A 20,455-nucleotide genomic window follows, 5' to 3' on the forward strand; every position below is an offset into this window, starting at 1 on the left:
CTCTCTCTCTCTCTCTCTCTCTCTCTCTCAGAATGTCTTAGATCCACATGATTGGACAGCAGAATAGCTCCCCGTGTTCTCCAAGGAAAAGAATGGTGCGATTTCCCTTCTGCCCCAGCATTTACCTGGTCATAGTGTGGAAGGTGGGCCCAGGGACTGTCAGGACCCTGCATCGGGCCGGCGATGCCGAGGCGGGACGGGGTGACAGGGTGCCGCTCGGCGGTGCAGAGCGTCTGCAGTGTGCAGGGCGGCTGGACTGGAAGAGCGCAGAGGCAGCGTGGGAACCATGCAGGGCCAGGCGGAGGGAGGGCTGGGAGCCCTTTCGAAAGCAGGGTCAGCAGGACCCCTGGCCACTGTTTGGCTGTGGAGGGAAGGGTGGCGTCTTGGGTGACATGTGGGTCATGGCTTAGGGCAGGTTCTGGAAGGCTGTCACAGACGCAGGGAGCACCAAAGTGGGGTGAGTGAGCGGGGAAGGGCAGTTCGTTGTGCTCTGGTTGGAAGCACCTGCAGCACCTCCGGGCCAAGGTAACCTGTGAATCCATCCTAGCCTGGATCTCGGGAGGTTAACACCCTGTGTCTCCACGCTGCACCTCTGCTCCCAGCACGTCCCCAACACGCTGCACTGGGAGATCGTAGCAGGGCCGGCTGGTGTGGGATGTGGGCCTGTGTCTGACGCTGCAGGAGACCCACCCAGGCGGGAAGACAAACTGAGAACTGCCCTGGTGTGTTTCAGAGGCCCCAGGCTGCCTCGGTGGGTGGCTGGTAGCTCATGACAAGGCGCAGTGTCATTGCCTTCCTGGTCCAGAGCAGAAGTGGCAGCTCGTTTCCCTGATGCCCGTGGGTGGTGAGGAGAAGGGCAGCTCCTGTGCTGCCTGCCCCCTGTCGGGTCCGCAGTCCAGTGGGTGCCGGCCCACCTTGAACGCACCTCTTGTACAATCCTTCTGGGTCCCTCCAGTTGGAAACGCTGTCTTCTGAGCTCCCAGTCCTGTCTCCCTCCCTCACAGTCGCTGCTTCTCGAGAGGAGGGTCTCTGTGTTCATCACTCGTGATCATACTCTGTGTCTTACAGAAGCTCCACAGCTGGGGTTTCTCAGCCCAGAACCCAAGGCACATTTTTGAAACATCATAGCACAGTATTTAATTAGGACAGCTGCTAATATCTCAGGCGTGTGGTCCCTGTAACTGCCTTCATCACACGTCTTGGGTTGTCTGCTCGTCTGGCTCTGACGACAGATGGTGGGAACGAGATAGGGTCTTACCATCCTTGTACCCTAACCCCCAGGGCTTGTGTGCCATGTGCTTTGTACATGGCTTTAGTCTTCACGGCAAGCTTGCAAGGTAGGATGTTCCCAATTTAAAAGTGAGAAACTGGGGATTGGAGAGGGTAATGATGTCCCTAAGCCACATGACTACTTAGTGGTAGAGCTAGCACTTGAACTTGGGTCCGTCTCCTAAGCCAGTGTTTTTCCTACTATATCCTCTCCCTCCTCTCTGATACGGGGGCAAGTTGTTGAATTGTTGTGTTCATGTGTGTCTCCCATAGTGCCTCACTGCAGCCCTGCGTGGTCGCTTCATTGAGCACTTAGGACATTCCAAATACTGTGCCTGAGCATTTTTATGCGTTATCCCACTTGACCATGAAACCTGGGTATTATTCGCTCCACTATATAAATAAAGAAATAGGCTCAGAAAGACAAAGGCACACAGCTAATGACAAGCCAGTGGAATTGGAAGACTTGACTACAAGTATTGGTCAAACGGTAGATATTAAGGGATTTATTTTAAGGTAGCAAGAGGCCCTAAAACCAAAGCAGCCCTCAGGCATGTCCTTTCTTCCCCTTAGGTTCTCCACCACGAGCTGCTGGCCATCCGCGAGGCTTGCATTAAGCTGGAGAAAGACTACCAGCCAGGAATCACGTTCATCGTGGTCCAGAAGAGGCATCACACGCGGCTCTTCTGCACGGACAAGAACGAGCGGGTGCGTCTCCTCGGCCGGGGCCGTGGCGCCGGATGCCTGTGGCGACTGCCGTGGTCCTGGGTTCTGGGAGGCCCTGTCCTTGGCGGGGCTTCGTGGGCACCCAGCCTTAGGCGCCGCAGAAGGGCTCTCCTCGGTTTGGTGGGAAGTGTGGACCTGTGAATCCCACAGTTCTGGCGACAGGACCAGGCAGGATGTGTCATCTATCTGATAAAGAATTTGCCAGAGAAGCGGCTCTGAATAAGCCAGTTTGCAGCCCCGGCAGCCGGAAAGAGTGTGGTGGGATGGAGTGGACTGGGGAGACCTCGGGGAGCTGGGGGGCTGGAAGGTGGTTCTGGGAGCTCGACCAGGGGCCTGGGGAGGAGGTAAAAGGTGGCGGGTGTCCAGGCGCCTCCATACATCTGTGTTCCAGAGTAAGGATGATGGTGTAGGGAGAAGCGAGGTTTGCAGACATTAACTGCTAGGAAGTTCTCCACAGTTGATGAAAGGTGGGAGTCCTCAGGTTAAAGTGTTTTCTACGTTCCCAACAGGATTCATGTAAATAAACCCACACCTTCCTAAAGCCTCCAGGTAGCTCCCTGAGGAGAGACTCCCCCTCTCTCCCCCCAGAAGGAGGGACATGAGACAGACAATGAGCAGCCCTCACGTTGGCCACAGCAGGGCCAGAAGCCCGTGGGTGGTTAATATCCACACAGTGCCCAAGGCAGGCACGGCACAGCAGCCCAATGCCACCGCAGTGGTGACTCAGCACAGGAAACGCTCGCTGTCTACATGGAAGACAAGATAGAGGCTGAGAGTTATAGTGAGGAAAAGGGGCACTGTCACAATCACTGGGACGACCCACCAAGAAGGTGTTACAAATCAGAGCTTCTGTGTACCTAACACCATAATCTAAAATTATGTGGGAAGAAAAGTAAAGCAGAAACTGACGGTGTTCCGAGGAGAAATTGGCAGACCCATTATCCAAGAGGAATATTTTAGCACACCACCATCACACACTAAAATAGGCACATTGGTAAAAACTGAATATTGGAAGAGTGACACAAACAAGCCAGATCTAATAGTTAAAAGTCCTGCCTGTGACAGCTGAGAGCACATGGAAAGCTTATGAAAGTTGGCCTCATGCCAGGTGACCAAGGAGGTCTCAGCATTGTACAAACCACATTTTTTTATAGTTGTACAATGAAATTTTTTTTTTTAAGATTTTATTGGGGAATTTGGGGAGGGGAACAGACAAGTTGCTGTCCTTTTGTTCTTCAGTCTAGTTGTGGAGGACGTCGCTTCACTGGCCCATGTTGGTATTATCATTGCGCTCTTCCTGGATGAGGTAGTCGCTCACCGGCCATTGAACTGCTGCTCACGGCAGCTCATGCCGACTGCCAGCTGCCAGCCCCACTGCGACCTACGCTGTCGCCGGCAACTCATAGCAGCCCAGCCCCAGGTGGAGCTGTTGTTCACCATCTTAGCTGTAGAGGGCGCAGCGTCACTGGCCCTCATGTGGGATCCAAACCAGGGCCCTGCGGCTCAGAGCTGGCGTCCCAAGCCAACTCCTAACCAACGCGCCACTCGGCCGGCCCTACAATTAAATTTTAAACCAACGGTAGAAAAGTCTAAGAAAGCTTGACATTTTAAATTTACTTGTAAGTAGCACATGCATTAAACATGTATAGAGAATAAAAATTACAAAATAATCAGAACTGAACAAAAACAAGGCAATTTCATATCAAACCCTAGGCAGTGAAGCTAACATAATACTTGAAGCTACGAATATAGGCTCAGATACATTTGCTGTAAAACAAGAAAAGAACTATCAAATAAGCCTGGTGCGGGAAGATGGAGGAAGGATGGAAATGAGAGACATTAGTCCCGGGTCCAGAGAAAGCTGAGGGCCGTGTGCCTGGCTGCAGCCCAGCCCCTGGGTGTACGGGCTGCCAGCCCCATCCCTCCCTGGACCCCCTTCCTGAGGATGCTGGGAGGACTAACTAAGCCACACAGAAAAAGCAAAATACAAGGTATATTAAAGTGTGGCCAGAAGTAAAAAAAATACATCTGAAGGTGCCACGGGGCTCCATGGGGACCCTCTTTTTTGTGTGTCTATTTGAAATACTGCACAACTAAAAACTAATCAGTGACTTAGTGACTAGCTAGGGTACAGTTCTAGAGTTGGGGGCTGCTGCTGAGGCAGCAGTAGGGCCCTTCAGTGACTTCGGTCCTATAGTGTATACTTAACCCTCCGTCGGGTGCAACTGATCTCACAGATTCATTGCACACCAATTTTCAAATATCTAACAGTTAACTTAAGTGTCGTGACTCATCGCTTCTGTGTCTTCCCCCTCCACCGTAACCTACCGCCAATCGTGTTTGTGACTTAGTAAAGACGTATTTCATGGCGGCATCTTTGTGTGCGATGAAGCTGTGAGATCAGTTGCGCCCGACGGAGGGTTAAGCTGAGCAGTGCGGTGTGATATGGAGGCACTCCCGTCTCCAAGTCTCTGGTGGTGCAGCCTGTCCTCGTGGGCGGCGGTGAATCAGCGCCCAGCTAAGTGCCGAAGACCCCGCTGGCTTTCAGGGTTTCCTAGCTCTCGTGCCTTAAATATCGTGTGCGTTTGTGCACGGATGGTGGCCCGTCATGTGCCCATCATCCACGGTCTTAGATTTGTGTGTTGGGGACAGTTTCCATCTGGACCTGCACAGTACTGAAGAACCCGCAAGCGTTACACGCAGGTTCTTGGGCGAAGGCAAGGCCCTGCATTTCCCTCGTGGGCCTGTGTGAGACGTGATGAAAAAGAACGCCCACCCAGATAGAGCAGGAACTCATTTAATTTCGGTTGATAGTATTTATTAAGTTTCACTATAATACTGGAGCACTGAGCAAAGGCTTCAAAGCGGGGCAGCCTGTGGTGAGAAAGCCCAGCCTTGGCGGGCGGCGGGGCGAGTGTGGCCTGCTGGCTGTGCTTGGTTGTCCCCTAATGTGTCTAATGGGCTCCTGTGCTGCTCCAGGTTGGGAAAAGCGGAAACATTCCAGCAGGCACAACCGTTGACACGAAGATCACCCACCCGACCGAGTTTGACTTCTACCTGTGCAGTCACGCTGGCATCCAGGTAAGGACAGAGGGTCCCCTTTAGACAGAATCTCGGTGTCTGTGTAACCTGGTCCGCACATTCAGCAAACACATGCACAGCGTGGACCTCATGCCAGGCGCTCCGGTGGACACCAGGGACGTGGTGGTGAGCAGCTAGAGTTTCTGTTCCCAGCCCGTCGTGAGGGGAGTCGGTTGGTTAACCAGGGAACTGAGACTCGGGACTGGAATGCTGGGCTGGGGGGCCCCAGGCTAGATGCCGTGAGGTCCAGGCAGAAGGAGCAGCAAGCGAGATGAGGTCAAGGAGGTGACAAGACCGCTGGGCCTGCTGAGGGAATGGCGGTGGCCAGCGGACAGGCCGACTCAGCATCAGACCCCTGGGCGGGGGCGGCCCTGTGTTCCCCTCCACCCACGTTCATTGGGCATGTGGGCAGGTCGCCGTGAGGCTCTCCTGGCCTTTGTCGGTGAAGAGACCCACACCTGGCTGAGGGTGACTCTAAGGGAGCGTTGTCACCACGGAAGTGCCACATCCAGCCACGTCCACTGTCAGCTGAGTCACCAGGATCTGGGAAGCCGTGCCCTTTGGGATAGGAGGCACTTAGTTCTAGGTGCCCGTGCCTGCCTCAGAACGCCTCGCCACAGGGGGCTTTGGGTTTTCAGAGCATAAGTCAGGGCTGAACTGTCCCTCCTCAAAGGATTGGGGAGTGCGCCATGAGCTGTACTTTTAATATTCCACGGGAAAGAGTAACCCATCATGTCCTTGACATCGCAGTGGACCCAGAGCAGGGCCGGGCACGCTGGTGTGTGGGCTGAGAATGGCTTTTACATTTTTAAAGGGTTGTTAAAAAGAAAGAAAAAGAACGTGCCGTAGAGAGCACACAGGCTTGTGTGTCGTTTCTTAGTGCACGTCACCTGTGCTCACGTCGTATGCCGGGCTGGCCCACCTTCTCTGTCCCGGACCACACTGGGGACGTTTGGGTTTCGTGCTCTCTGAGGCGGCCTCTCCCTGCCTTTCCTCCTGGTGGGCAGGGCCCTCACCTTCCAGGGCCTCGTTGTCTTGTTTAATGGCTAAACCTTCTTCGCCCTCTGTTTCCTTCCCAGACGCTTTCCGATGAGGGGGGGTCTCCCCTGCTAAGAGGGGCTGCTCTGCCACCAGCGCTGTGTCCTCAGCAGACCCTCTTATACAAAACACCCTACTATCCACGGGCCCCTGTGACAGCCAACCATTAGATGCCCAAAGTGGGGCACCAGAACATGTACTCTGGTTAAGGATGTCTCCCACCAGTTCCGAGAGCCTTACTGCAGGCACTAGCCAGGCAGCAGGGCCCTGCAGGCTGGGCGGGGCAGGGAGAGGCCACAGGGAGACCCTCCTGGGAGCGTGCGCCGGGTCGAGCGGCGCAGCAGTGGGCACAGTGCCAGGGCCATCTGTGCTCGATGTGGAGGAGGGTGGCAAGGCCACCAACTCCCACTTCCTTCCGTTTCAGAAGATGTCTAACCAGAGAAACAACATAAAATGGCACCCATGTTTAAACTCCCATTGAAAAAGGGTTAATATGTAACGCTTACTAAGAGATTTCTTTCTTGCCTATAAATAAACCATTGTAGAAAACCTGACATATACAAACACTCCTGTCCTCTGCATAACCATTTTATAGTGTTTCCTATTTTTTCTCTGATTTTTCTATATGTAAATAAAGGTGTGTAAAGTCTGTATTTTACAAACGGGGGGATAAGATACACGGCGTCCCTCGTGACGCGCTGGGCTCGGCACGGCCTGTCTCAGCAGCCCCGTCTCACGCGCCGCCCTGGCCCTCCCTGTGATCCGCCGATCTGCTTTCAGGGGACAAGCAGGCCTTCCCACTATCACGTGCTATGGGACGACAATCGTTTCTCCTCCGATGAGCTGCAGATTCTCACCTACCAGCTGTGTCACACCTACGTGCGCTGCACGCGCTCCGTGTCCATCCCGGCACCGGCATACTATGCTCACCTGGTGGCGTTCCGGGCCAGGTACCACCTGGTGGACAAAGAACATGACAGGTGAGTGGCAGGCCTTTTCTGGCTGGAGGTCACTGCAGGGGTCATTTCCGAAGCAGGCCTTGGCAGCCGCTTCTCCATAGTGGGAGGCAGCGGAGTCACAGTGGCTGGAGCCGAGTGACACAGATGGCCAAATGCCAGCACCGTCGCCGTCACTTGGTCTCTGTGTGGCCGCCTCCCCGGGTATCTGACGCAGTCATCAGGGTGCTGCCTCGTGCTGCATTAAAGGCTGCACTCTCTCTGTCCCCACAGTGCTGAAGGAAGCCATACCTCCGGGCAGAGTAATGGACGAGACCATCAGGCATTGGCCAAGGCAGTCCAGGTTCACCAGGACACACTGCGTACCATGTACTTCGCGTGACAGGTGGTCGTGTTTACGATTGTGTGCCGAGTTGGATTCACATGAGACCAGCTACACTCAGACCAACAGACGCCCAGCCCTTCCATGACAGCCAGCATCGAACATGAGACGTCATCGATTTTAGCAGTCTCTGTTTTCCAGAATGCCTTCCGTCCCAGATTTCAAACTTGGATTTTGAACTGCAGACCTGTATGAGACCCCATTTTCGTAGGAAATAATGGTTTGCCAAAATCGTATAAGCTGCTGATTAAAATAGAGTCCCTTGTTTCCTAAACATCTAAAAGCAGTCTATGAACTCAGGGCTTTAAAACATTTTTAATTTATTTGATCATTCAATTTGTTTGTAACACATGATTCTCTATGAAATTGATGGGCTCAAACTAGCTGTGAACATTCTTTGAGAGTGAAAGCAACGAAAAAACACAATTGTGGTTTTAAAGCCTTGAACATTCAAATGTCACTAAAGTTCATTTGAAAGTGATGCTGGTGTGCTCCTGACTTGGCTCACACAGGCTCTTCAGGACCCAAGGGCAGGTGGCCGTGCCAGGGCGCCCACGGGTGTCTCGATCTGCCACCGCCCGCCTTTCACTCAGCTCAAAATAAGGGGCGGTGGCAGAGGGTGGTCCACGTGCGTTTACAACATTTCTAGGTCCAGAGAGATTGGCAGACAAGTGCCATTTTAATAAAAATTTATTAAAAAAAAAAAAAAGAAAAAGGACAATATGCTAACAGTCTAATAAGATTTGTCCTATAGGACTGTGACATTTATTTTCCAAAGTTTCTAAAGAATACGGGTCTGTGGTGATAAATACAGTACAATCCTTTTTCACTGTTATGTCTTTAATGTAAGAAAAAATATATATTATCTGGTTTGCAGTATTAATGTGATAGATAGATGCTGTTTTTTCATTTTATTGACTACGGGGTGCTTCTTGTGATCTGTTTAGCATATCAAGAGTGTTTCAGAGCCTGGAGACTGGACCACTTGTTGTGGTCCTCAGTGCTTAAGTACAGGAGTATGCAATTGACTTGATGTGACAGCCACCCGCCTCCCCACGGTGTAGATTGTGTCACCTGTGCCATCGGGAGCACCGGGTTTGCTCACAGCAGTCACTCACCACCCTCCCTGCCTCATGCCCGTGTGTTGCTCAGCCGATTAAGCACAAATGGAATGTATGTATCCTTCCACTCCGGAGAAGCAAGTCCGTGTGTCAGAGCCCACTCCCCTCTGTGTCTGGTTTTGTTCCACGAGCTTCATAGGATCTATGCACTGAAACACATAGAAAGCTGTTGGTGGCTCTGTGTTGGGTACGAGGCCAGCAGTCCGTGGCGGAGCCCTGCCCTCAGGACGATGGCTGACGGAAGCCAGCAGAAGAGGCGGACCCTCCTGCTAGGATGTGCGTTCTGAGCCTCGGACATGGCTTTGCCAATCTAGAAACGATTGCCCTCAGAGCGGTACCATGGACAGCTCAAGAAGGGTAACCACAGACAGCTCTGTTTGGGCTAACTGGGCTTTTTGTCCTTGTCGGCAGTTTTATTAACTTGATAGTCCAACGTTCATGTAGACTTTCAAGGAAGGCCATGAGCCTTCCCCAGTGCTGCTGTGTGCTCTGCAGGTTTCCTGACCCTGCTGACGGCCCTCCCCACCTGGCCGGTGGCGCAGTTGTAGATGAGGGACCCACAGGGGTACCTCCTGCTGGAGTGAGTACCCACCTCAGTTGTCTGTCCTGTCTGCCAGCTCTGAGAGGCGGGAGGTGGCAGGGAACCACCGGTGGTGTTCTAGTGGACACTTGGCCTAGATTTTGGTGGTGATGACAAAGAGATGACTATTTGAAGATATCTACCCAGAGTGGTGCGTGCGTGTGTAAGGGTGCGTGACCGTGTGTGCATGTGGGTGTCTTATTAATGGCATTAGTCTCTTCTTGCTGTATCTTTTTTTTTTTTTTTTGGTCTTTTTGAATGACAGAAGCCTCTGCTCCAAAAAATGTTGCAGTTCCCTGTCGTTTTATTGGCAAGTGGCACTTTCTCCTGTTTTCAGAAGGGTAATAATACATTCTTGGCTTAAATGATCACAAGCATTCAAGCTGAGGAGGGGGTCTTCACTGATAACACTTTTAAATTCTGAAATTAGGTTGGTTTTTGGGCCATGTTTAGAATTACCTAGAACCATGTTTCTCAAAGGTGTGTGTTTCTACCACCGGGATCTCGGTGGGGGGCAGTGGTGGTGCTTGAACTCCTGGGCTGGCTGCGGTCCTGCTGCAGCCAGTTCTCCAGGGCTGCCCGAAGTCTGAGAGCCCTTGATCTAGAGCTTTCTGAAGAGAGAGGGCCCTCCTTCCAGCACGGAGGGCCCAGTGGCAATGCAGGGAGACGTTTTCTAAGCTAAAACCTAGGAAAGACTGCAGGCTGGCAGAAAATTGGAACTGAATTTTTTTTTTTTTCAAATTATTTTGAAGGCAAAGTTTTCTTTTCCATGGGCCAAAGTACTTTGGGAAGGATGCTTTATATAGCCCTATGCTTGTTGTATGAAACTTTTCATGCTAAAAACATTAACAGACCAAATGTGTCCAGCTGGATTGGCTGCACCCCTTAGTACATGTCTGATGATTCGGAATTCAAGTGGTTTGGCTGTCAGTACAGTCTCTCAGGTAAACGTTTCCCCAAATTTCTACCAGCCCGCCACCCCCCCCCCAATTATTAGGATAAATTATGAGTTCTGAGACAGCGTGCAACCTCACAGCACAGTAGAAACAGACCAAGCCCTGTTCATTGGGAAGCCGCAGGGGCCCTTTGCCGTCTTCTGGCTGTTCTCGCACCTACACAGGGCCCCCTCACGCCCACGGCCGAGAAGGGGCCCCCTTGCACTTGACTGGCTCTGCCCCATCCCACTGTTGAGTAAGGTGTGCCTTGCTTTAAGCAAACTGCATGTGAAGGTGATGATGTTGACGTCATGCTTCATGTCCAAGAAAAACAGGCTGATCTTGCCCCTTTAGAAGAGGCCTTGCAGTGAGCGTCTCGTACTGGTGTTCTCCTAGTGTATTTTAAACTGCTTGCCTTGGGAAAGATGCATAGGTTCCCGTCCCTTCACGGTGTCGTGCGCTGCACAAGTGCTCGCCCTAAGAAACCCTGAGGAGCCGTCAAGGTCACCACGGTTCACCCTTTGGTGACGTTAAGACTAACGCCCCCCGGCCCCACCCCCGCTCCCTCTGTATTAGTCTATGCTCAGATTTCCCTGGTTCGGGTGAAGTTTGTAGAACTGGCCAGACCTGTACTTTTAGAAAGGGGTCGTTTTATTGGGGTTTTGGTTTGGGGTTTCTGCTTTGGGAAATCTTCACACGTACGCTTGACTCACTACGTATTAGGAGCTGCCTTTTTCCCCTCAAGATTCTTAGTCTTTTTGGTAGTGTTCCCACACTCGCTCGAATGAATGTGTGCACCCCGGAACCACACGCTGGGCTTGGCACTGGCTGGCCCTGAGGGTTGCTGTTGGGAACAGAGTAACTTCCAAGCTATTTGAGGTGGCTGTAGTCACTGCTACCCCTACCGTTCAGTCCAGGTGATCGGGTGCCGGTCACAAGGGACAACTTAGGCCCAGTTCCTCCAGGCAGGGTTGGCAGGAGGGTTATTGATGTTGTGTGTTATTTTTATTATTGTTAAATGCAGGTGTTGCTATTTATTTTTTTCCTTTCCAATGCGGATATCGCAGTGCAGGTGGTACCTGGTACAGACGATAGAAATTACTTTCCCCAAACTTTTATACATCACCTAATGTTTACCTTCAAGTTTGCCGGATGGTTTATTTTTTGAAAGCCACTGGTTTATTTTTTGAAAGGCACAAATGTAATTTTTCTGGATGAATTGTTTTTCTTAATATATGCAGCGATGTGACTTTACATTGATCTGCGGGGTGGTTTAGATTTTATTTTTGCAAGGCAGTTTTTCAGTCAAATTATATATTTGATACAATATGTTAAGGGTGGACCAGCCAAGCGTTGTGCATTTGGGACACCAGAGTGTGTGTCCCTAGGAGGCCCGTGGGGCCGGGCCGGCTTCTCTTGGTCGCCCAATGTCATGGAAACACTTGGCTTGTCCCTGGAGCCGGCAGGATCTGGGGTAGTCCAACGGGACTTTGAGCTGTCGGACAGTTAAAAGGATTTTTATGGGCATTTTCCTACACCTAAGGCGGTTCCTTTCGGAGGACCTTTAGAAGTTGACATATCCAGACAGTGGACAATCCCAGTGGCCCGGACAAGCCATAGACATTTGCCTGTGACCTCTGTTTGACTCATCTCTCAACGCTCACGAGAAAAGGAATGTACAATAGTAGAAACTTCCTCAGTGTTCGTACGCCTCACATTCACAGATGCAACTATCTTATTTATATTTTCATCCCTCCCCAAAGTCACCGAGAGAACGCTGTCTTCTGGCTGCCGTGCCGGCAGGTGTGGCTGCTGTGATGTTTCACGGTGTAGACACAGCGCACGTGTGACTTTGTAGTGGGGCTGTCCGTGTTACACACACACATGCTGACTCTCTCTTTGTAAGGAAAATTTTCAACTCAACAATAATTGCACTGATTTTTGACAACATCCTTATTATGTCCAACTTGGCACCTGCTGTACTTGTCTGAAATGATTGTAAATAGATTTAGGCTAGCGGAAGTGACATGGCTACAACACATTGCTTTGTTTTAGCGACACTGCCATGTTTCTCAGTATTATGTGTTAGAGCTGTGTGGATTGAATTCTGTTTTTTAGCCGCGTGTGTCTGCTGGCTGTTCATGAAGGACAAATTAGCCTCTTTTTCTTATGTTGTTTTTTTTTTTTCTGAAAGGAAGTGGGCTCTCTCCTTGAGGCCTGAAGATTGAATTGTAAAAGGATTAATTGCAAATCCTTGGAACACTTTTGTGGCCTGTTTAATTCCTTGTTGTTTGCCATAAATCTTGAAAGCATTTCCCTCCAGTTCCGTCCAGCATTTGACAGTCTGGACAGGAAGCGTCTGTGTGGCCACCGCTGTTCAGAGGGTGAGGAGCTCCCTGGCTTCTCTTGGGCCAGTTGTCATTTAAAAGCCATGCTGTCACTGTCATGTCAGACCCGTCATCTGTGGCTGAACCCATACATGCTAGAGAGACCTGTTCCTTTATGCCTTGTGATTTCTGCTTAAGGTTCATAGTATTTGCTGCAGCCCACCATGTGGAATTCTGTGTGTGGTCAGGCTACCCAGTATCCGACACACAAAGGAGCTCTTACACCCAAGCCAGCCACCTGAGTGTGTGTGACTGTCACGTCGATGCGGTCATGGTGCCCTCGCGTAATGCTTTTCTGGATGTTTGCCATGTTACTGTCTAAAAGTGAATGTATTGGCTTAGCCAAATCACTACAGAAGGTGGTTTCTAAATAAATACTTTTTAGTTTAAAAAAAAAAAGCAAATGCAGATAAGGCTACCTCTGAATTCTCCGTAGATTCCTGTTTGCTCTTAAGCGTAGCTGTCCACACTGAAAATAGCCAAAATGTCGCCCGAATAAACTGAGTTGTGACCATCTATCTCTCTGTTCGGTTCTGGCTTGAAAATGTGTGTGCCATACTGTGACCCGTGGGCCCCCTCCTCCCCATCTGAGGTGTCAGCCGTAGACCGGTGCCTCCTCAGGGCTGCCCGGCCCCGAGGTTCCAGGATTCCATGCGGCCAGCAGGCATGACACGGGACGCTTCTCGGCTGTCCTCGCTGTCCTTGCTCCGGCCGGCAGAAGTCCAGGAGTCTCGATGTGGGGCCGTGTGCGGCCGGAACCTCGAACCGGCCTGCTCTCCTGGCTCCTCGTGTCCCTGTTCCATATAAGAAGCACTTTTTTTTCCTCCTTTACTTATGAATGGGTTGAAAATGGCTCCCTCTGCTCTCTCTTCTCTTTTTGGAAACTCTAAAAGTAGCCGCATGGTTTTGAAAAACGATGCAGGCATCATTGACCTCTGATTTTGGAACCTGGAGTCACTGTCGCTCCCGACTTAACACTGATCTAAAGTCTGAACGCAGAATGTTCTGTTCAAATCCAAGGTCCCTTGTTTGAAAGGAACACGGGCTCCACAGCAGTGTCATGACGGTCCCACACCCGGTGCCCCCTGGCAGGACCCCTGTCCTGGGAGCCGCTAGGACGCTGAATACCCTTTCCCCGTGGTTAACCACTTTGCTCTTAGAAAGGTCCCCTGTTCACACCCTCTGTGGGTCAGTCGTCACCCTCTGCTTCCTTTGTGTCTTTTTCTGGGTTCCCTGTGCTCTCATCCTCGAGAGGCTGGCATTGGCTCCGAACAGCTCCCTTGGTTTGCTCTTAAATTCTGGAGGCGCAGGTGGGCGCTTTTGCAATGGCCGGTGTCTGGGTGTGTGGAGGTGGCTGTGGTCTCCTACTGGACGCTCATCAGACATTGACTTCGGCCCAGAGAGGTCCCAAGTACATCATCACATGGAAGTAATTGCCTTTAACCCTGTTGTGTAGAGTTTTGATGCTTTTCATGCTACAGGGCGTGCTTTAATTCTGAAAGAGCTAAGTGTCCTTCGCGGTCTTTCTAAGAATGTTTTGTAATTCTGCGATCACACTGGCCACCCCAAGGAGCATGGACGTGTAGGGTGGGTGCCCACATGTCGGCTGACCTGCCTCCGAGGCTGCTTGGGGCCTCTGGGTTGGCCTCGTTTTCAGCCAGAATCCCACACAGGGTGTTTCAGGGGACACTGCACAGCGGCCCCTGCTCGATGCGGTGATGTGAACTGAACTCAGATGCACCCATCAGCTTTTCGTGAGCATGTCTTCATAACCCTGAAGTGGGCCTCGCCCACCATGTTTGCGTTCATGAAAGTTGATGAGAAAAAGAGAGAACTGAAGTTGTGGGTGCTTTGGCTAACACTTCTCTGTCGTATTGGCTGACGGACACATTTTAGATGTGTGAGAGCTTTACGTGCCCTTGTGGTGTGACTGAAGGGTGGAGCCCTTACCTCCCCCCACCGCCTTCCCGGTGGGTTGGAGGAGGCCGAATTATCTCCTATTTTCAATCCCCCTCGACTTAAGCAGTGCAGAGTTCAAGCTGGAACACCACGTATTAACTCTTCCCCTCAAGTGTCTCCAGGAACTAGATGTTGGGGCCAGTCTCTCAGCACTTCTGAATCTTCAGGGTCCTTCAAACCATGAGTTGATCCCAAGAAGAGCCCACACCACCAGGCCAGGTGTGCCATGCAGATGGCACCACTTGATAGAACTAGGTGCTCATGTGGGGGACCCGAGGCCCCTTTGAACTGTGGGGATTGTGGGAACAATCGGGGAGGGAGAGGGCAGGCCCCTCTAATCCCAGAAGCAGGTGGCACCTGTGCCTCCTCTGGTCTCCGTCGGTACCAGATGAAGCGTGTTCTGGAAGACCCCGTGTCAGCCTCTGTGCCTTTCAAGTCTGGTCCTCAGTGTCCTCTCAGAATCCTGGTGGGGCTGCGTTCTTCCTGGGCAGTAAGCCTGTGTCACCCCCAACCCCCGCCACCTTCGGCGCTGCTTCTGCTCCTCAGCTCGTGACTTGGTAAACTGTCACATCCGTGCGTCCTGTCTCGTGGCAGAAAACGTTAGGCTTCAGTCACATGACTCCTCCCCTGCCCTGACCTCCATGCCTTCCACCTGTAGGGATCCTGGGACATGGTGCAAGACCCATCTCTTAGCCAGGCACTGACCATGACTATACGTGCAACAGAGTCACTCAGCAAGAGTGTTTAGCGTAATGGAACTAGATTTTTCATACAGGAGTTTGTGTCTTGGTGAAATACGTATGTAGTCCTCAGATGTAAGGTGCTATTCAGTCTTACTGTCCTTACTCGGAATGCTTTTGTTACTGTCCTCTGTTTTTTGATGGCAGGGGAACCTCTCTGGCTTTGGCGTGGGTGTCACCTCGGGCCGCGCACGCATGGCTCCAATTCTGATGAATCCGAAATGCAGTGTGTAGGTCTGACTTCTCAAGCCAGGTTTTGAGCACTTTTCTTGGCTAAAGGTCTTGTTAAAAACCTGCCTTCCCAGAGGGAAGGGGGTTGTCACCTTGTGAGGGGGTGAAAAGGATAACTGTTGCATTGTTTTGTACACCTGAAATTAATAATAATAATAATAATAATAATAAATAAAGTAAAAACCTGCCTTCCCTGTCAAGGGATGGTTTTATTGGTTTTAAGCGGGGGAAATAATGCAACGTTACTTCTTTTACAAATGTAGAGAAAAGCCTTTTTAGTGGCTTCTCTTGGCTGTCCTGTCACCCCAAACCCTCCACGCTGAGTGGCAATGGCCTTGCCCTCAGCACAGGCGCTGGCTGCGGTGGGAACAATACACTCACAGTTTTGGTTCCTCTTCAAAGCCAAATACACACCCGACTAAAAGCCCGAAGGTACATAGTTTAGCACTAAATTGGAATTTGAGTCCCGAGTTTGATAATGGATTTTAATGTAGTTGTTGAAGGTATGAACTCATGTTTTATAATTGTAGAGGCAAGTGAGTTTTTACTTTTTAAAATGTTTTAAGAGAATAACTGTTAAGTTTCTGTGCAGCAAAGTGGCTCATGGCTCATTAAATACAAGACAAGAATGTAAGGTCTATACCCAGCTTTTTCTTACCTCTGGTACACTGCAGATTACTTACCTACTATGTATTGAGGGGTTTGAACACTGAGTTTTATCAACTTTTCTAGGTTTATTTTATTTTTATAAAATAATGGAAAAAGAACCAAAAATGAATTCAAAAGTTCCACAGGTAGATCTTGCCCCTTCTTAATTCCCGCGCCCCCTCCGTCCCCCACAGTGAATCATTTTAGAAGACATTTTGAATCAAAATGTATTACAACCATTTGAAGTTTACGATTTTCTAAGAAGCTGAGCAGCTCCCAGGGCCTTGTTTCAGATGCTGCCCTCCATGCGGTCTGTGGACTCGCTTCTGCCTGTGCGGGGAGGGGGGGGGTCTGTGTGACACTGTCTCGTGCTTGCAATATAGAAACTGTGCAGTGCTTTCTGTAAATTGACAGTTCCTGTATAAACGAGTATTTATATCCGTTGGCCTCTCTGTGTAACGTTTCATTTGCTCCATGAATTGTAAAATTAATTATAAAAATTATAGTACCTGCTAAATACAACTCTGAGGCCTCACGTCCTTGTCTTTAGTTACCGCCATTCTGTGTGTTTTGAGGATGTCCAGTGCTTGCATGATGCCAGGTGGTGATGCCACTTTAAATTAAGCCTTAATCAGATGTTAAATTTGTAAGTTTCAGAGTATGCAAAAATATTAGGCAGAGTGAGTGTAAACTGTTCAGATCAAGATGCTATACCATAATTCAACAAGTCTTTTCTCCATAGTTACAAAGGGAAACTTTCAGTGATACAGCTAGCTCGCTCACGCTCTCTCTCTCTCTCTCTCTCTCTCTCTCTCTCTCTCTCTCTCTGGTCTAGCTTGGCTGTCACTGTCACTTGATGAAAATGGACCGTTGTGCATTTCTGTGGCAGTCAGTCAAAAAGACCTGTTCTGAAAGTACTGAAAGTATTGAGACTTTTTCAGGGTTATTTTTAAATATTTGGATTTTTTTTCCCTCCGGTCTGAGATTTATTTATGGCTAATGGAGAGTGTGATTTGGGCATAAATCTTATTTGCAAACCCGCTCATGTTCTAAGCTTTCTTCAGGTAGTGCCACCTGCCGTTGCTTCTGCATATGATTCAGTGGATTTTTGTTTTTGTAAAAGCATCTTAAATTTAGACATAAAATGGAGGGGACCCAGCTTTCTTTACAATGTGGATCTACCTCAGTTAAACAGTTGGGTGCTATTTACTAAGTCTGTCAAATTAAATTGGAAAAAGTAACCAAACAGTGAGATACAACTCCAGGTGAAGCTTGAAGTCATAATTTCCGTTTATTTAATAATATTTTTATTTATTTTGTGCCTTTTGTGTTGAATCCTAATGCATTGAAAAAAAATCAGTTTGAAATTAAATATTTTCTATTGCAGGTGGTGAGAAAAGCCCAATTTGTCATGGAATTTGATAGATTCCCCCCAGCCAACCACTAATATATATTGGAATCCCAACTGCCCTCTTACAAAAAGGAAAAAAATATATATCCAAGAGAAAATGTATCATTTTACAAACAAATTCCAAACTCTTCTATGCATATATATATATTTATAGCTATCACTTCATTTTCTGTGCCAATGAAGGGGCGGCCAAAAACATCTCACGTGTACTCTTATCATTGCTTTTTTCCGCCATGTGGGCCCCCTCTTCCTCTGGCCTATAAGTTTATTTCATAAGCAGCAGATGCACTGTCGTCAGTATCACCTCTCCTGACCTGGTGGAGGTGACAATGACCACATGGACAGAGGAAGGGGGAGCTCACAAGGCCATCGGAGAGGGGAAGGCCTGCATTGACGGAGCTCCCAGGTTCCCATGCGTTAGGAAAGCTTTCTGGCAGGTGCGAAAATAAGAGATTGATGCTTTTATATTTGGCAGTTTACAATTCTAGACTTTTCCTACTATGGCGATCTTTTTTAACTTAATTCTTTGGAGGTAACGCAATATTTTGGAGTCTTAAGAATTTGATTTTGTACCAATAAAAAATAAAACTTAGGGATCTTTCCTGTAGTATATAGTTTTACTATTTTAAAGAGATCTCTGAATTTTACAAGAGAACCAACATTCCTTAGTGGCAAAACTTTGAAAGTGGATTTGGGAGGCTTTTTGCTGCAGGATCTCAAAAAAAAAGGGGGGGGGATGATTCTAGTTAAATGTCTTTAATTTTTAAACTCCCATCAGGTCGACCCTTAAGCTATATTTTGTAAAGAGTAAATCACCCTTTAGTATGCTGCATATAAAGATCCGCATCGTTGCACTTTCTCAATAATAATTAATGCCCTACGATTGGCTCACCAGTAAGCATTTGGTTTTTTACCTAACCAGAGTACTTTAGGGCAGGTGATTCAATTTATATAGGTACCTCAAGAAAAAAACCTGAATATGCTGCATTTTATTTCTTTAGCTTTTATATGTAGCATTTTGTTTTGCTCTTATTATTTCATTTAGATATATGCTTTTTGGACCCCAATAGACTGTTGAAAGAAAATTTAAAATTACCCTTGTAGGGATACAGTATCCTTTAAAAAAAAGAAAAAAAGAAAAAAAATACTTCAATTTCTTGTTCAGAGGTTGCCCACCAGTAGAATAATACTTCACCCAAACATACCTGAGAAAAAGGACACCATGTCTATCAGCAGACAGTAATGGTCCCGTCCTTTCCGTTCATGCTGCTTTCTTGATTCTTTTCTCCACGTCATCAAGAGGTGGGTGACGTATTTCTAAGGTCAAACTTCAACACTGTGGCATCTTGATGTTTTCAACACAGACCTCACACAGTTGCCACTGAGTCAGTAGCGTGATCCTAAAGGTGTTGCTGGCATTCGGCAGTCACATCAGTGTGGCCGCCCTGAAGCGCCAGTCTTCACATCTCTCTATTCCCAGCACTCGCCCTGAACTGAACAGATGGGGAGTGGTCTTGATTGACGAAAGATAAACTGGTGAAGAAAGCTAACTGCCGAGACTGAGCATCTATTGTCGTGTTTAAGCTTAGCTGGGTCCTTTCGAGTTTGTTTTACAGCTTACTAGATTAAGTAGTTTGCACTATTTTTGCAATAAATTCATGGAAAACCTAACAGTTATTTGTTTTGTTTCTTACTGTGTGTATATAAACTAATACTAAAAGTTTGGCATAGTGTTTTTTCACCTCCTTACATAACCCCTTTAACATGCACAGAATGCTGTAAATCTGATAAAAATATGATGTGAATGATATTTTATAAAGTTATTTTGTATGGTGTCAATTTTGTTTTGCCTCATAGTATGTCAGCAAAAAGTAAAATAAAATTCCTTGTATTTACAGCTGCCTCTCCCAGAGGTCTTCAATTACTCATATTTATTCCTTCCGCACAGGTTCAGATCCCAGGCTCCCAAGGGGGGAGCCTGCCTTCAGTGAGGGAGGTCCAGGGTATTCTACGAGCATTGGACCTATTCCGTGAACAATGTACTCAACAGAGCTAGGCACTCATGACCCCCGAGAATCAGGTTGGGGATGGAAACCACAGGAATGAAGGACAACAGGACAGATGTGGGCTCTAGGGTGAGTTGGGTGGTGCTCCTTGAGCAGCCGTGAGAAAGCATGCAGGAAAAACAGCATTCAGCTAAGCCCCAGTCAAGTGCGGAGCCCATGTTGTGTGGGAGTCAGCTGAGCACATCCAGGGTCCGCGGCCTGGTGGGTCGGTCACTTAACCCCCTCTGCCCTGGCTGTGCGTACACATACGTGTGCAGCTCTGAAACCCCTGGTGGCCTCACAGGGCTGTTGATTACTTCCGTCTGGACTAAAGAGAGTATGTGGTGTTGGGAAAGGAAAGGAGGGTTGGATTAAGTAAACCAAAAAATGGCTGACATCCCTAGAATGTACCTTGTTGCTAAAGCAGGCCAAAGTTTTGTTCTCTGGACATAAATGTTTATAGGGCTTTATTTATAATCGTCAAAACTGGCAACCACCCAAACGGAGTTCTCCATTCATCTGGGGACTATGTAAACAAATGGTGTGTCCGTGCCATGGAATCCCACTCAGCACAAACTGGTAACTGCAACACGAGGAATCGCAAAGGCATGATGCTAAACATAAAAAAGCCAGCCGCAAAGGCTACAGACCATGTGATTCCTTTATGTGACGCTGGAGACAGGTCAGCAAGCCACGATCTCGGGGCCGAAGCCAGCCTACTGTGTTTTTGTACGGCCTATAGGCCAAGAATGGTTTTTACATTCTAAAATGGTTGAAAACAATCAAAAGAACATTTCAAGACCCATGGGTACTATACAAAATTCAAATTTCAGTGTCCAGAAACGGTTTCATTGAAATACAGCCATGCTCATTCCTTTAGGTCTCGTCTCACTGTTTTGGCGCAACGGCAGGGTTTAGTAGTTGTTGACAGAGTACGTAGCCCACG

General features: G+C 48.9%; 1 protein-coding gene across 2 annotated transcripts in view; it reads left to right on the plus strand.

The window, feature by feature from the left end:
- Nucleotides 1-19,359, plus strand: part of AGO2 (argonaute RISC catalytic component 2) — a 59,684-nt gene extending 40,325 nt beyond the window's left edge. The window contains exons 15-19 of one of the 2 annotated variants that reach the window (XR_002125661.1): nt 1,843-1,977; nt 4,975-5,076; nt 6,895-7,094; nt 7,344-9,153; nt 17,441-19,359. Coding sequence is in view for 1 of the 2 variants with exons in the window: in XM_019657863.1 (XP_019513408.1) it covers nt 1,843-1,977; nt 4,975-5,076; nt 6,895-7,094; nt 7,344-7,452 (546 nt within the window). In the remaining variant the exon portion in view is untranslated. Of the gene's footprint in view, nt 1-1,842; nt 1,978-4,974; nt 5,077-6,894; nt 7,095-7,343 lie in introns of both variants that reach the window. The other variant, XM_019657863.1, reaches the window with a different exon arrangement.
- The last annotated feature ends 1,096 nt before the right edge of the window (nt 19,360-20,455 follow it).

Source organism: Hipposideros armiger, unplaced genomic scaffold (genome assembly GCF_001890085.2).
Source record: "Hipposideros armiger isolate ML-2016 unplaced genomic scaffold, ASM189008v1 scaffold_280, whole genome shotgun sequence".
NCBI lineage: Eukaryota > Metazoa > Chordata > Mammalia > Chiroptera > Hipposideridae > Hipposideros > Hipposideros armiger.